This window comes from Heptranchias perlo, chromosome 5, assembly GCF_035084215.1.
Source record: "Heptranchias perlo isolate sHepPer1 chromosome 5, sHepPer1.hap1, whole genome shotgun sequence".
In the NCBI taxonomy this organism is placed as follows: Eukaryota; Metazoa; Chordata; class Chondrichthyes; order Hexanchiformes; family Hexanchidae; genus Heptranchias; species Heptranchias perlo.
The window spans coordinates 33,686,908-33,704,675 of record NC_090329.1 but is presented as its reverse complement, the minus strand read 5'-3'; the positions used below and the strand labels follow the sequence as shown (position 1 = coordinate 33,704,675).

Sequence of the window (17,768 nt, the reverse complement as noted above, 5' to 3'; positions counted from 1 at the left end):
CGTTATGCACTCCATTCGACTGTGCAAATTAGGCTGCAAACCACAAAATTAAATTTATTATAAGTTAAAATAAATATTAGCAGAAAATTAATAAGGCAGATTTAATTTTATTACAGATGTTTAACTTATGCAAAATAATAATAAATACGCCACCCCTAACTCGGTGGTAATAGATCTGGGTCAGGGGCCCTAACATAACATGTATACATGAAGTTTTGTCTAACCACCATGGAGCCTCCAGCCTCTATCTTCATGGGCTCAGAAGAACTGAAGAGTCCTAACAAGCTGCTGAAATATCTCTCTCCAACTGCTGTCCATAAGCCTATCCCACGGAGACAGCTGGTGGGCCATCCCCTGCTGTGAAAAGCTCTGCTACTTCATGGCAGTTCTCACAGGCATCTAGACTATCAATCTACACTCTGAAATGCCACCTGGCCTGAACCACGCAATAGAGGCCAGACACAAATCTATTTTCACGTTACCAAGCATTTTACTCTGATCACTTTCATGAGAAAGCAAGTAGTTTGCGTTAAGTGGTATCTATTTGCTTTCTAATCAAAATGCAATGGGGGCTAAATTGGGCCGCGTAGCACCCGTTGTGTAGGCGCAACGCGGACTCCTAAGCTCTGAAAATGGCGTCCGAGACACTTCTGGTGTGATGTGTGCAGGAAGCCATCTTGGTAAAGGTGTTTGCGCACTTAACAAACGACGGCAGCAAGTAGAGTAGGGAGATTATGACGTTAATCAGTGTGCAACACTGATTTGAATCAGCTGGTACCATTTTTGATCTCCCCGTTCCAGCCAATGCACGGTCCTATCCTCGCACAGCTGAACAGGAGTTAAAGGGCATGAAGGACCCCCCCCCACCCCCGACCAGTGCTATTTATAGGGAGCATGCAGGAGTTACAGGTTAGTTGCTGGATTAGTGATTCTGGCTGATGGTCCAACTGTGGGTGTTTGTGGAAGTTTCCTATACTTCGAGAAAGTTGCAATATTCTATAGAGAATGGTCTGGCTGGTCGTGCAGGGGCATTTAAAATAGGGTGCTGAACAAGGTTGCTGCCAGACTTGGGTGGCCTGCTAGGGCTTCCTCTGGGAATCGAACATGACTGGGAGCATGTAGAGAGGCCACGCAGAGCTGGACAAGCTGCAAGGTGGACGAGGTGGTGCAGGGCACTCAGCAGGAGGCCATATCCAACAAGGGCCTTCAGTGACGACCATTGCATCCAACGGCTGCGGTTCACTAAAGACGTCGTGACTGAGATTTGTTAACTGCTGCAGCTCAGAGCACGGCAAGGGCAGCATTACCTGTGGCTATCAAGGTCACTGTGGTGCTTAATTTTTACTGCTCTGGCTTCTTTCAGGCTGCTGCTGGAGATATAAGCAACATCTCTCAGTTTGCAGTGCACTGCTGTATAAGGGAGGTCACTGAGGCTGTGTATGCAATGAGAAACAGATTCATCACATTCCCTCTTGAGAGAGACAAGCAGCAGAAGCGAGCACGAGAGTTTGCTCGCATTGCAGGCTTCCCCATGGTGCAGGGTGCCATTGACTGCACATATATTGCCATGCGTGCTCCACAACTGAACTCGGCCATATTCAAGAAGAGAAAAGGATTCCACTTCCTCAATGTGCAGCTGGTGTGCGACCACATGCAGTGCATCATGCAGGTCAATGCTCGCTATCCTGGCAGCAGTCATAATTCCTTCATTCTGCGGCAGTCCAACGTGCCACCTATATTTCAACCAGCACGGCAAGTCAAAGGCTGGCTACTGGGCGACAAGAGTTATCCCCACATGAAGTAGCTCATGACTCCGGTCGGGAACGCACGTACACGTGCACAGCAGGCATACAATGAGGGCCATGCTGCCACACGGAGCATCATCGAGCACACCATACGTGTCCTCAAGCAACGCTTCCGCTGACTGGACCAGTCTGGAGGAGCCCTGCAGTACTCGGCTGAGCGGGTATCAAGATTTGTCATTGTGTGCTGCATGCTGCACAACCTTGCCATTATGAGGGTAGAGCCCTTGTCACCGCCTATCCAGAGAGAACCTGAGATGGAGGAGGAAGAGGCGGAGGAGGAAGAGATGGAGGAGGAATTGGAGGAGGAGGAGTAGGAAGTGCAGCAGGAAGTGGAGGAAGAGGCAGGGAGGCAACAAGGTAGACACGCCCTGTCTGCGTGATCAGCTGATTAATAAGCAATACCAGTAACCTCAGCGACACCTCCCCATTCACCAACAGTCCCACACTCCTTCCCTTTCCTCTCGCACATGACCATCAAATCGTCCTCCTTATGATTACACATTGCTTCATTCCTCAGCTCATCGCAGAAATGAAAACCACCACCAAATGCAAATTCAAATCCAAATTTATAAATTAACACATATAATAATTCACACAAAATGAGACTCGTCACCCTTGTGCGTTCCTTTAGTGCCTGTTGTTCGTGTGCCTTTACCCATCCTACGAAGTGCTTCCCCAGTGGCTGGAGCACGGGTGGTGGAAGGCTGCTGGCCTTCAATTGAGGAGAGTGCAGACGGCCTTGGAGGATGACCTCGAGCAGTTCTGGGCCGGGAGGGCCCAGCTTCACACTGCACCATCTCAGCATGGGTTGCAGCAGTCTGGCCTGACTGGCTGACAGGCAATGGCAAGGGCACTGGTGGAGTGGCAGAGGTGGGAGCAGGAATGTTTTCATCCTGAGAGCGGACAGCAGGTTCGTGTTCTATGGCACCACTGCCACTCTCCCGGGGTAGCACCTCAGCAATCCTGATGATCTGCTGGAGAACAGATTGCTGGACTGTTGTGGCGCCCTAGAAGCCCCGTTCCACAGCGGAACCCAGAGCCACGATAGCAGCAGTCTGGGCTTGGATGGTAGATATTTGTGCTGTACCGGAAGCTGTGACATCGGTCGTCAGGCTCTGTATAATGCTGGGTTCCATAGGTGAGCTGATAGATGTGACCACCCATTCCATGTTGGAAAGGATGGGCTCCAAGCTCTGCATAAAGCCCTGCGCCAAGTTGGATCTGGACTCCTCCATGCCCCCTTGACATTGCACACAGGCATTGTGGCAGGCTTTCCATTGCACCAAACATTTGGTGTTGTACGCCCATCAGCCGTCTTCTGTAACTTGGCCCATCGAAGTCCTCATCTGACTCCTCTGCAGCAGAACGAGTGAGCGACCTCGCCCTCCCACAAGCTGGAACCTGTGGTATCCGTTCCCCCCCCTGCCCCGGCTCCTGCGCACTTGTGCTCAGTGTCTCACCACATGTAGATCCCTCCTCTATCCTAGCCTCTAACTGTACGCGCAGTGTCAGTATCTGAACTGGTGGTTGCGAGTGTAAGATCGAGCGACGGTGTGTTGGCATCATCATTGTTGTCTTCCTCTGCCTCCTGACTGTGCCGATTCCAGTTCTTTGGTATCTGAAATGACAAAGGGACACGGGTTGAGTTGTGGTGAGGGGAGAGGAGAAAGTAAGACGTGCGTGCTGACACCATCTGTAGCACGTGAGTCAGAAAAGATTGTGGGCTGAGGGAGAAGTGAGGAGCAAGAATAGGATTAGGTATGCAGAGACACTCATCATCGATCCCTCCAGCACCACCAGCAGCCACAGCCCACCCATGATCGACAGCACTGTCTCCTCCATGGGGGTGAGGATGTGTGGGCGTGCCTGTCCTCCCCCATGTCTTTCCTGCTGCCTGGTATTGTGCGCCACCTTCTCCTGCAAGAAAGAGGGAAGTGTGTCAGTGAGTGTCCTGCAAGATGATTTGGTGATGTGGCTGTCATGGTTGAATAGCTGCCAGTGTGTGTGACCTGTGAGCTGTGGCTTGTAAGAGTGGTAATGTGTGAGGGTGAGATGCAGCATCTGATTGGAAGAGTTGAGTACTGATGGAAACAGTTTGTTGGTAGGTGGGTTATGGGGGGGTGTAGTGTGTGGAGCAGCGGATGAGGCTAGTGGTGCAGTTGGTAGGATATGCCACTAGACAGTTGCAGTCACTCACCTTGACCACTCGTGTCACATGATTGAACTTCTTCCTGCACTGCATCTATGTGCATGGTGCAATGCTCCTGGCATTCACTTTGTGTGCCACTTCTTCCCACTGCCTCCTCAGCATGCATCTGGAGGGCCTCCTGCCCCACTGCGGACAAAGGATGCCCCTCCGCACGTCCACCTCTTGCACCAAGGCCTCTAGTGCGTTGTCCAAGAACCTTGGTGTATGCTCTCTAGCAGGTCCAGCCATTCTTCAGTGTATTCCAGAATAAAGTTAGTTGCCACACCAATTCCAGGTCGCCCTGCAGCCACAGTGCACCTCCCCTTTAAGAGGTGCAGGCTGCCTTTTAAATAGTGCTAGCCACTCCCGATATCAGGACCTCCTGCTGGTGCGTGCAGCCAATCAAAAGCACAAGTAGCACTGGCTGCACGCAGCAATTAATGCAATCACCAGGCAGTTCGAATGTTACGTGCTGCCTGCATCTCAACGACCGGGTGCAGGTTAATCACGCACTGTGATCCCAGCGCCTGTTTTCGGGGGTTAACCAATTTAACCCCCATGGTCTCCGTCCTGTTCTTTCACAATAGTGACTTCTAGCCACCCACAACAAATTTTGGATTTTACCCCCACCATAGGAACATTAAAATTACATCCAATAAATAGACTTTATGATTTGAAATGTGACAGAGCTTCCTATCTATCTCAACGTTAGCCTGTGTGGTCTCCAGCCACTGGTTCTTCATCATTGTCTTCATTATTCTGCTGCCCCTTCTCTTCCTGCTGCCCCTCCTCTTCCTACCCCTTATGCTGCTCCAATGTCAGGTCTCTGTCAAATGCAAAATGCAGAATAACCTTTGCACAGCAAGACCCTACCTGAGTTATCGAAACATCACAAGTTTTACTTTAGCACTCCAAAAACTTGCTCAATAGTACCCTCTTTCTGGTGCGAGTATTATCATATTGTGGCTTTCATTGAGCCTGGGGACTCAGCAATGGATTTGTCGACCATGGGGTAGTGCATATCTCTTGTTTCCCAGGTGACTACCTTCTACAAACATTTGGGTCACACTGGATTTCTCCAACACAAAGGTATCAGCAAATAAATTTTGGATCTAATCAGCCAAATATGAAAAGGGCTATTTAAAAATAAACTTGTTAATATGTCTGGGCTGTTTGCTGTATTATCCTGTATTAAAAAAATGGTGGAAACGGCTAAAAGTAGGGGATGTTGTTTCAAGTGAGGTCACGAAAACTACAGGATTGTAAAAGGCGCATCTGTGATTCTCTCTGAAGTTGTTTGGTTGCCAGCCATATTTGTGAGGGGATAAGTGGGAGCTAAGTGCAGCCAAATATAGCCAAAGTCAAAAAAGAATGTTGAATAAACAACAGTCCCGAATTTCCTTATGAATTAGGGTGAACTGGGGACGTTAGAGGTGCGGGTGGGGACTAGCAGGAGCAAAAATTGGGATTGGGACCCAGCTATGCTGCATTGGCATTTCTTGTGAAGCTGGAGGCAAACAGCTCTTGCATTAGCACCCCCCGCCCCCGCCCCCTGACTGGTGCAGCCTGATGTCAGGAATTGAGGCGGAATTGGTGAGATGAAATCACCTGCCAGAAATTCGACCTGTCCTGTTTCCGGTGCCCAGTGCCCTTGTACACCTGCAAGGGGCTGGTTTGGATCCTCTAATTTGGAAGCCCTCATTGTCTCATTCAAATGGCAGGGGTTAAGGGCAAAACAGCGGGAAGGCAGCCCACTCGAAAGGGGTGGATTTATATAAATGTTCTCCATCTTCTGGCAGACCTGCTGGCATTGAACCCTAGTCTAGGTCCCCCTCCCAGGGTACCCTAGTTACACTGATACTGACGTAGGCGCCTGCCTATTGCCCAACCCCAGGAATTCCAACTGGGTTAGACATGAAATTGACTATTTGGAAGTCCCATCCCAACATTGTTGTGGCAGCAAAGCAGGATCGTGGATTTTCAGACTCAAACTGTCCAGTCAAAAATCAGACAGGCGGCAGCTGCTTCTATTCAAAATAATTGAACAAACACGTTCCTGACATTGACAAGTGTTTAACAAGTCCTTAAGAAAGATTTTTTTTCACTCACCACTTCTGTTGATTACAGATCAGCATTTTACCATCAGCAGGAATTCACCTTTCGGCAGTAATGATGCAAGTTTTGAAGAAATTTATGAAAATGAAAACTTCCTTGCCAGTTTATGTACTGAACCTTTTTTTTGTTACAATTCATACCATGAGGAAAATATAGCCCATAATATGAGAAAAATAAAAGGGTTTGCAGGGAAGCCAGAAGAAGAAGTTATAGGAGAGGAATAACCACTCTTGCTGGGAGGGAACATGAAAAAGATAAGTTGTAAATGAGGAATGACCTCCCGCTTAGCGGAGGGCAAAAAGACAAAGGATTTGATGAGTGAGGAATGGCTTCACTTCTGAACTGGTACAGAAAAGGTTTGAGGAATTGCCTCCTGCTGTGGATAGAGAATAGCCTTGCCGGAAAGGGGGCAAGCAAAAGTTGAAAGACCTTGTGGGGGAGGAATTCCTTCCTTGTTGGGAGATTGCAAAAGTACAATTCAGTTCGCTTCCCATTGGATTTGACATGGAAAATAACAATTTTAATTGTTTGCTTCTGGCTGCCGGTTCAGTCGGCTTATGTCTGTTTGGATGAGACTGAACCAGCTATCTAAACTGAGGCCAGTTCTAATTTCCTCAGGTAACAATTGTACAAATAAACACAGCCAGTTAGCCTTTTACAAGATTCCTCTGTCCTTAAGGTCTGTCAAATACCACCTCCAGTCTATATATGTTTTTCGAAAAAAACAAATGTAAGGTAACACTACATGTGCTGAGTTACTTGCAATTTTGTATTCTGTAGAGCAACTAATTGGTACGTTGGGCTAGAAATTTGTTTCGGCCCGTTTTTGGGTGCAGAATGGTCGGCACACTGGAAGCCAGAGGAGGCCAGAGGCTTGACAGAAATTGGGCCTCAGGCCTCATTAAATATTTCCAGCGAACTGCAGATGCCAATCGGGCATCCAGAGGCAGCTCGTCGGTTTGAAGAGGACCAATTTGGGTCAGTTGTCTCACCAGCAGCAGCCCTGAGGTAAGTTCTGGGTGGAAGGAAGGAGTGGTGGGGGCTAGCACGGGCCAGCAGTGGCCGCCAATAGTGTTGTGGACCCAGGAATATCACTCCTGCTCCCCCCGGCTTCACATGAAGATAATTTTAAAAGAAAATACTTACCTTTTTGGTGGTGGCTTCCAATGGTTCATTTAAGGACCACTGGTTAGGCCACTGAAAAACCCAAAAACCTAAATAGAGCATGCCCGACACACTCCTACTCCTATTGAATTTTTGGGAGAGGTCCTGAATCAGGCGTTAGGCCCCTCGTTAGCATATGCCTATTTTAGGTGGCTGCTAGTAATGCCTGAATATCGCCCTTAGGTGGGGGGGGATTAGCACCAGGAAATTTATGCATTTTGCCCCCGTTCTGCGCCTGAAATAGGGCGGAAATGTGGTCCAATTTCTCTCCCATTGTCTTTTATACATAATTTTTGTTAGTGCATTAGTAAATTACAGAAAACGAAACTGTGATGCAGTTCTCAATATTTTCCTCTGCGTTTTTAAAAATTAATTAGTAAGCCTGTACTTTGCGAGCATGTTGATTAATTTACTAAAACTGATGCACGGAAGAAAATATTGGCAAGTATATGTATATATTAAAACATAACACCTGTCAGGGAATTTGCCACAAGGCTAGAACATGTTATGTTTTTAACACAATACTTGCCATCATTTTGGCCGTGATGTTATGCCTGGAAATATTAATATGGAACACTTAATAGGTTTGTCTGAAATCTCTTCCTCCACCATTTTATAGGAAATCATTCCCTTGTTTAAAATAAATGGGTTAAAGTCTTCACTAAGGTACTGAAGAGAGGAATTTTTAGATAAACATGTTAAGTGTTCATACATTAGTATCCAAAAATGCAATTTCAGGGCCTTTATGTTAAAAAGAAACAACTCAAAATCTCGCTGCTGACATTTGGTTAATGGAATAATTAGTGGCCATGTGTTCTCCTTATTGCTTGTTGTTACAGCGAAGCGTTTTTGCAAGAACTCCAGTTCAGCCAGCAGCACGACGAGCAGCTATGCTCCCAGCAGCAGCAGCAGCAGTATCAGCTGTGGGGGAGGCAGCAGTGCCAGCAGCACCTCAAGCAAGAGCAGCTTCGACTACACGCATGATATGGAGGCAGCACACATGGCTGCCACGGCCATTCTGAATTTGTCCACCAGGTGCCGAGAGATGCCACAGAACCTCTCGACCAAGCCTCAGGATCTATGTGCTAGGGTAAGCGATGTCCCTTTCAAAGGCCCTTTTTCAGCATGAATGGCAGACTATGGCTCCACCATCCATACAGATATGTCTGTACATGTATGCAGGCCTAAGCACAAAGAAAACTCAGATAACACCGATCAACATATAAAGCAGTGGCTTTATTGAACGGAATGGCAAGCAGTCTGGCTTAGTGTGAATATTGCATTTGATCCTGTGTTCTGTGAATCTGGGGTTGCAAAAGGGTTTTCAACTAAACTTTTTTTTTGGATAAGAATAGGCAAAAGCAGTTTTCACTCATATCCTTTTGTTTGGTCACGCCTATCCTTTTTCGGAGAGTGCAGCAATGGATAATTCCAATATGGGACTTAAATTTTTTTATTTTTGCTCATTGGGGTGGGGGCTGTCAGTACTGGTAATCTAAAGGTGTAACCGTACTGTCACTTGTGCATTGCCACGACTTCACTGTGGATGAAATAGGTGCTATCTCCTGCCACTTGGGCTTGGCTCCGCATGGAGTATAACTATAGTGCGGTGTCAAGTTCAGTTTAAAAAATGTTCATGACTTCCGGGTCCTTTATATATCTAAGCACTCTCAGAGTCTTTAAAATTTACGAGGCTGGAAATGGAGCTCCGCGCGTGCCAGTAAGCAGAGAGAACTCTCCTACTGCATCAGTTGGATTTACAGCCAGGCAGTATAAATAATGTGGTGCCAGCTATGATTCAGTATTGTAGCTACTGACCTGTGATTGGTAGCTACAGCTATAACGGCAGCCTAGCACTTTTCCATTTTTGTGTTTAGAGTCGGCATCTCTGAGATGCCTTAACCCCTGACCTCAGAAGAAGAACTCCTATTGCACCAGTGTGATTTTTTTCCATTTCTCACTCAAACCATTTTTATGACCTCTCTGACAGCTAATTTGTGCAATGGGCTCACACCCATTAAGTACTGGTTTGAGATTGACCAAAGTAATTTTTCACAGGGCCCTTATTAAAGCAGCAGAGAGAGACTATCATTCTATTAGTTCTAGAAGAGTCTGCACTGCACTATCCCGTCTGCCTGAAACACTATTTTTGAATAATCCTTCACTAGCATTACATAGACTTTACAGCACAGAATCAGGCCATTCGACCCATTACAATTAATTACTTCAAATCAGCTTTTTCCTTTTCATTTCTTGCAATCCCATTATCAAAGAAATGTGTTTTGTGCTTCTCTTCCAGCTGCATTAAAATAAAGGATTAAGGCATAGTTGATTATAAGAAAAAATAAACTGAAATAAAAAGCACAGCTCATACAGGAACATAAGAACAGGAAGGAGTAGGCCATTCAGCCCCTTGAGCCTGCTCTGCCATTCAATTAGATCATGGCTGATCCATTTTCCTGCCATATCCCTTCATACCCTTACCTAACAAAAATCTATCAATCTCAATCTTGAAAACTCCAATTGTCCCAGCATCCACTCCTTTTGGGGGAGGGAATTCCAGATTTCTACTACTCTTTGTGTCAAAAAGTGCTTGCTGACTTCCCTCCTAAATGGCCTAGCTCTAATCTTAAGATTATGTCCCCTCGTTCTTGATTCCCACACCAGAGGAAATAGTTTCTCGGTATCTACCCTATCGAATCCTTTAAACATCTTAAACACCTCGAACAGATCACCCCTCAATCTCCTATACTCAAGGGAACACAAGCCAAGTTTATGCAACCTGTCCACATAATTTAATCCTTTTAGCCCCGACATCATTCTGGTGAATCAGCGCTGCACCTCTCCAAGGCCAGTATATCTTTCTTGAGGTGTGGTGCCCAAAACTGAACGCAGTACTCCAGATGAGGTCTGACCAAGGCTCTATACAAATGAAATATAACTTCCTCCCCTTTATAATCCAGCCCCTTCGAGATAAAGGCCAATGTTCCATTAGACTTTTTGTACCTGTCTACTAGATTTAAATGATTTGTGTACTTGGACTCCCGAATTGCTTTGCTCCTCTACAGTTCCTAATTTCTCACCATTTAGAAATACTCTCATTTATCTTTCTTAGGTCCAAAGTGGATGACCTCACACTTGCCCATATTAAACACATCTGCCATATTTTGCCCACTCATCTAATCTGTCGCTGTCCCTTTGCAATTTCCTGCTCCCATCTGCACTACTTACTGACCCTCCTAATTTAGTGTTATCTGAAAACTCGGATATATAACTCTCTATTCCTTCATCCAAGTCATAAATAAATACTGTGAAAAGTTGAGGTCCCAGAACAGATTCCTGAGGAACACTACTTATCACAACCTGTGATTGAGTACATACCCTTTATCCCCAATCTCTGCCAACTAATGTTTCCTATATTACAACAGTGACTACACTTCAAAGTACTTCATTGGCTGTAAAGCCCTGAGGTCACAAAAGGCGCTATATAAATGCAAGTCTTTCTTTACTATCTCCCAACCAATTTCTAAGCCAAGTCAAAAGGCCACCTCTAATTCCTTGCGCTCTCATTTTTACCAATAATCTTTTGTGTGGAAATTTATTGACTGCCTTCTGTAAGTCCATACAGATAACATCCATTGACACTCCCTTGTCTATCTTATTAGTGGCATTAAGATGAAAGAGATTTGTAAAAGGTACCCATTGGAACTCTAGGTTCCCAAAAAAATAAACTGCCAACCAATGGACAAAGTGCCACAAGACTGAATGGTGAATGAATATGGAGTCAGGGGACAGATAGAAGAATGGATAGCAAGCTGGCTAAAAAACAGAAAACAGAGAGTAGGGGTAGCTTCTCAGACTGGTAAAAGGTGGGAGGTGATGTTCCACAGGGATCGGTGCTGGGACCACTGTTGTTCACAATTCACATTAACGATTTGGACTCGGAAATCGGAAGTACAATTTCAAAATTTGCAGACACCACCGAATTGGGAGGTGTAGTTAATACAAAGAAAGAATGCAACAAAATACAGGAAGACATAAATAATCTTGCAAAATGGGCATGTAAATGGCAAATGAATTTCAATACAGAAAAGTGTGAGGTGGTGCATTTTGGAAGGAAGAATAAGGAGGCCACAAACTGCTTGGATAATAAAAGTCTAAATGGGATAGAGGAGCAAAGGGATCTGGGGGTACAGATACACAAATCACTAAAAGTAACGACACAGGTTAATAAGGCCATTAAAAAAAGCAAACCAAGCACCAGGGTTTATTTCTAGAGGGTTAGAATTGAAAAGCAGAGAAGTTATGTTAAACTTGTATAAAACCTTGGTTAGACCACACTTGGAATACTGTGCACAGTTCTGGTCTCCATATTGTAGAAAGGATATAGACGCATTGGAGAAGGTGTAAAAAAGATTCACAAGGATGATACCAGAACTGAGAGGATATAGTTATCAGGAAAAGCTGAACTGGCTGGGGCTCTTTTCTCTGGAAAAGAGAAGGCTGAAGGGTGACCTTTTAGAGGTCTTTAAGATAATGAAAGGGTTTGATAGGATAAATGTAGAGAAAATGTTTCCACTTGTGGGGGTGTCTAAAACTAAAAGTCATAAATATATAATATAGTCGCTAATAAATCCAATAGGTAACTCAGGAGAAATTTCTTTACCAAAGAGTGGTAAGAATGTGGAATGCACTACCACAAGGAATAGTTGAGGCATTTAAGGGGAAGCTAGATAAGCATATGGGGGAGTAAGGAATAAAAGGATATGCTGATAGGGTTGGATGAAGAGGGGTGGGAGGAGGCTCGTGTGGAGCATAATCTGCGTAGACAAGTTGTGCCGAATGACCTGTTTCTGTGCTGTAGACTCGATGTAACTCGATGAGTATCCTAGTCCTAACTTAGTTGATTTATAATACCATTCAAAAAATGCATTATTATTATCCTTGATTTTCCCCCCAAAAATGGGTGTAATTTAGGTAAAGCCACCTGGAAATCAGATTAGAGAATCATTCTGCCAGTTCTCTGCCCCTTTAGTTTTCCACTTCGGTTTCCTTCTGGCGCAGTGATGCCCATAAGTTTAAGAGTTCAGATATGTTAATAAGGCTTCAATGACGTTTTCACATCCCTCATACAATTTCTTTGCATTCCCGCTAGAATAACATTTAATCAACACATCTGTGTAAAATGGGCATCCACAATTGCTAGGGACTGAGCTGTTGAAGGATTATTGCTAAAGAGCCCTGCCTGGAGACTGCAAGGAAAATTTACACGCCATTAGTTTTTTTTTCTCTTTTTCTTTTTGTTTCTCTTGCTTTCATTTAAAGCATCCAGTACTTGAAGTGCCTGAATACATCTGAGTGTATCCTGCAATACAGCCTGGCTAAAGTTTGAAGCACTGTGGTAGTGTGCTGCATGCTATGCAACGTGCCCTGCAAAGAGGCATCATCATGGAGGTCACAGAGGAAGAAGATCCTAAGTGCAGCAGAGGGACAAAAAAGAGGAACAGAAGCAGCATGAAAAGCTTGTGAAAGGGAACCAGATGCTAGTTGAGAGAACCACTTGGTATGCTCTTATTCATGACTATTAATGCAGTAGGCATTTTGAAATGTTCCCACTGCATTAACTGTCCCATTTACAGCTTCCCCATACCTTCCACAAATATTTGGCAACAATGCCTTAAGTCTTCCAAGCAAATCACAAATATCACATTCCTGCTACTTGATGAAACATGCTTGCAAATTCTTTCAAGAACACCCTTTATAAATATTCAGCTTCAGTACAACCAGATTTTTAATCCTATAACATACCGTGTGTGAGTGTCTAGTATTTGCTTCCCCTTGATGACAATTTACTCTAGTGCATCATCTAGGTGCTACCTGAGTCACTGGAGTACAGTAGAAGGATATGTTGATAGGGCGAGATGAAGTAAGATGGGAGAAGCCTCATGTGGAGCATAAACCCCAGCACAGACTTGTTGGGCCAAATGGCCTGTTCCTGTGTTATAAAATTCTATGTAAAGCCACGATAGAAGGTTACACATGTAGCAACCAGTGGATTTCTCCACACAACTGACATCTGCAGCACGCTGTTTGTTACGAACACTCATGCCTGCAGAAGAATCTTTCTTTTGAAATCAGGTCCCATGTGTTTCAGATTCCCGGGCTCATCAGCCAAAGAATGACATGGCATGAGCTGACTCTCAAGACAGCAGGTTCCTATTCCTCCTTTGGCACCAGCAGCTGCTTCAGCTCACTTGTACCCGATGCTTTCTGGGCATTCACTGCAAGCATTGACAGTAATATAAGACAGCATGGGGGGAGGTCATTTCAAGTGCGATAGGCGCTTATAACAACAACAACTTACATTTATATAGCACCTTAAACATAGTAAAATGTCCCATGGCGCTTCACAGGAGTGATTATCAAACAAAATTTGACACTGAGCTAAGAGAATGGTACAGTGTATTCTTTGATCTTGGCTGACCTAGTAAGGTCATTAAAGGGGTAATTCTGCAATCCATTGCTTCCAGTGCTGAGACATGCGCGCAGAGCGGAGATTCGGGCTACAATTTGTTCATGGAATCACTTCTCAAATTTCTTTCCTTATGTTGTTGCCACCTCCTGCCATTCTTTTTGGGCAGCTTACCTGGGGTCTTGTGGGCTCCATTCTGAAGAGAGCCCTGCCCCTGTGCCTCACTTCTTACATCAGAATTTATGTGGTCTCATCGAGGGAATGGGGCTACACTGTGTCCTGCTGAACTGCTTATAGACAATTGTGCAAACATAAGGGTGTTGCAGAGCTTTAAATCCTGAAAGCAACAGGCAATTTTCCACCCATTAATGGATAATCTCCCAGCCACAGGTGTGTCCCATGCTGGGAGCTCATTGAGATTACGCAAATTACGCTTATCCTGGAAATATGTGTGGCATTAGCACACTATAGGCCAGACAGGTGCTCTTCTTGCACTGGCTATTTCTGGCCTGATATTTATTTCAAATGGGCTAACACCATCATTAAAATAACTGACTGAGTAATGTCTTACGAATGTGTTAAGTGTTTGTTTGCTATCATCGCCAACAGTAATGTCCATCTATAGTCCTCAATCTAAATGTACATCAGCATCATTTGTAGATATTAATTCAGGTCCCTTGCACTGCTGGGCTCAGTAAATTGTCCAAGTCAGTACCCCTGAAGATGACCTCAGCTCTATATTTAAATATAAACATTTCACAAATTACCAAAACAAGGCAGTAGGATCTTCGTTTTAATCATAATTCTTTACATCATTTGACTTTTGAAATGGGTCACAATCTTAAGACTGTGATTAAGATACATTGAAAGTTTTTATTTTCCTGCTGGCAGCTTGGGTATGAATGTGAAAACCCAGAAAGGCAAATGATTCATTTGTTTGAAGCAGTGTGAACGTCACAGATCCAGACGATCAATGACAGGGTTGAGGGCAGGTAGGCAGAAATCACAGAACGAACAAAGGCGGGTAGAAAAGTAAGAGACGGGGCAGTGAAAAGGAATGCTGGAAATGTGAAGGACATGGCCAGGAAGAGAATGGATGCAGGGAAAAAGACAGACATGAAATGGACTAGAGAAGTACATAAGAAAGTGGACATTGATTGAAAGAAAAAGGTGAAAATAAAAGCAAAGGCATCTCAAAATTTACAGGAGTTCCTTTTAAGGGGGCTGGATTTGGGGTTTTTCATTTTTTAAAATTTATATGGGGACTGTATTTTTTATTGATGGCCAATTAAGATGACTTCAACTAAAGCTACTGATAGAATACTTGAATGAACCGTGTGATGCTGCACCAAATGCATGATGCAGTGTACTAGCTCTTTGAAGATAATTCCAGAATGGCATTCCTGGCAACATTAGGAGAGATCAGCCCAATAAAATACATTCTTTTAAAAAGAACCACTGTAAGTAACAAATATTTTTAGCAGATTACCCACACTTGAACTGAACATCAAATAATTTTAATTGTAGGTGTTTTTAATTATGGTCACATTTAATACTACAGTGATACCAAAAATTGTGAGGAATATATTATTCTTGCTGCTTTCCCAAATGAAAAATAGACCACTGAAAATAAAGCTGCTTTCTAATTCATAGGTGAGATACAAAATTCTAAATGTAAATCTGATACGTAATATTCATTACACTTAAGACATGTTACCTATTAAAATAACCATAGCAGGAGCCTCCTTGATGGATCAATTGTCAATTCACTAGGTGTGAAGTGGCACTTACGCACACTAATAAAGGTCTCAGCTTTAATGCTTGGTGTGTGTTGAGTCAGTGGTGGGGCTAGATTTTCAACTTACCTAGCGACAAACTGGCATTGCGAAACAGCTGCCCATTATAGAAATCAATGGGAATGAAAATTGGGTGGTTTCTATAAAGGCCAGCTGATCTGCGATGCCAATTTTATGCCCAGACGGAAAGTTGAATATTTACCTCGCAGCATCACTATAGTTGGACTTACCAACTCTGAGCTAGAGATGAGAAAAACTAGCCTTATTTCCCAGTCTGCATTGCTAATTTTGGAAGTCGCACTGTGTGGATGATTGGGTTTGGCCATATTGACTGCATCATCAAATTACTTCCCAACACAGTCTGTGCTCAACATGTGAAGATAATTAAGTCAGTGTACTCGAGAGCTATTGGTTCCCTTGAAGCTATCTCAGCAAGACTTAGCACTTTCAGGGAGGAAGGGTCAGGGGAGAAAATCAGAGGGGAGATTGGAAGAAATTAAAATAATCAAATCAATCAGAGACATCAAGAAGAGGAACGAAGTAAATTGCATTGAATGAAATGTGTGCACTGCTAACACAATTTCTGAAATCTTATCCTTAAACACATAATTTCCTGACCTAATGTCACACCCAGCTCTACCTCACCACCACCTCTCTCGACCCCTCCACTGTCCCTCATTTGTTACATTGCTTGTCCGTACTGGATGAACAAAAATTTCCTCCCAAGTAAATATTGGGAAGACCAAAGCTATTGTCTTTGGTGTTCGCCGCAAACTCTGTTCCCTAGCCACTGACTCCATCCCTCTCCCTGGCCACTGTCTGAGGCTGAATCAGACCGCTCACAACCTTGGCATCCTATTTGACCCTGAGATGAGCTTCCGACCACATATCCGCTCCATCACCAAGACCGCCTACTTCCCCCTGCCTCAGTTCATCTGCTGCTGAAAACCTCATCCATGCCTTTGTTACCTCTGGACTCCACTATTCCAATGCTTTCATGGCCGGCCTCCCACTTTCCACCCTCCATAAACTTGAGCTCATCCAAAACTCTGCTGCCTGTATCCTAACTCGCACAAAGCCCCATTCACCTATCACCCCTGGGCTCGCTGACCTACATTGGCTCCCGGTCCGCCAACACCTCAATTTTAAAATTCTCATCCTTGTTTTCAAAACCCTCCATGGCCTCGTCCCTCCCTATTTCTGTAACCTCCTCCAGCCCTACAACCCTCCGAGATCTCTGTGCTCCTCCAATTCTTGCCTCTTGTGTATCCCCGATTTTAATCGCTCCACCATCGGCGGCCGTGCCTTCAGCTGCCTAGGCCCTAAGCTCTAGAATTCCGTCCCTCAACCTCTCCACCTCTTTACCTCGCTCTCCTCCTTTAAGATGCTCATAGAATCATAGAATGGTTACAACATAAAAGGAGACAATTCAGCCCATCGAACCCGTGCTGGCTCTTTGTAAGAGCAATCCAATTAGTCCCATTCCCCCGCTCTTTCCCCATAGCCCTGCAAATTTTTTCCCTTCAAGTATTTATCCAATTCCTTTTTGAAAGCCACGATTGAATCTGCTTCCACCATCCTTTCAGGCAGTGCATTCCAGATCATAACTACTCGCTGCGTAAAAAAGTTTTTCCTCATGTCGCCTTTGGTCCTTTTGCCAGTCACCTTAAATCTGTGTCCTCTGGTTCTCGACCCTTCCGCCAATGGGAATAGTTTTTCTTTATTTACTTTATCTAAACTCTTCATGATTTTGAACACTTCTTTCAAATCTTCTCTTAATCTTCTCTGGTCTAAGGAGAATAACCCCAGTTTCTCCAGTCTATCCACGTAACTGAAGCCCCTCATCCCTGGAACCCAGTAAATCTTTTCTGCACCCACTCTAAGGCCTTCACATCCTTTCTAAAGTGCGGTGCCCAGAATTGGACACAATATTCCAGCTGTGGCCAAACCAGTGTTTTATAAAGATTCAATATAACTTCCTTGCTTTTGTACTCAATGCCTCTATTTATAAAGCCCAGGATCCCGTGTGTTTTTTGAACCGCTTTCTCAACTTGTCCCGCCACCTTCAAAGATTTGCGCATATATACCCCAGGACTCTCTGTTCCTGCACCCCCTTTAGAATTGTACCCTTTAGTTTATATTGCCACTCCTCATTCTTCCTGCTAAAATGTATCACTTCGTGTTAAATTTCATCTGCCATGTGACGGCCATTCCACCAGCCTGTCTAT

General features: G+C 44.5%; 1 protein-coding gene across 2 annotated transcripts in view; it reads left to right on the top strand.

The window, feature by feature from the left end:
- LOC137321352 (myelin transcription factor 1-like protein) overlaps positions 1-17,768 on the top strand; it is a 238,022-nt gene that overhangs the window by 134,563 nt on the left and 85,691 nt on the right. For both annotated transcript variants that reach the window (XM_067983737.1, XM_067983738.1), the window contains exon 11: positions 8,112-8,362. In XM_067983737.1, the coding sequence (XP_067839838.1) occupies positions 8,112-8,362 (251 nt within the window). The remainder of the gene's footprint in view (positions 1-8,111; positions 8,363-17,768) is intronic.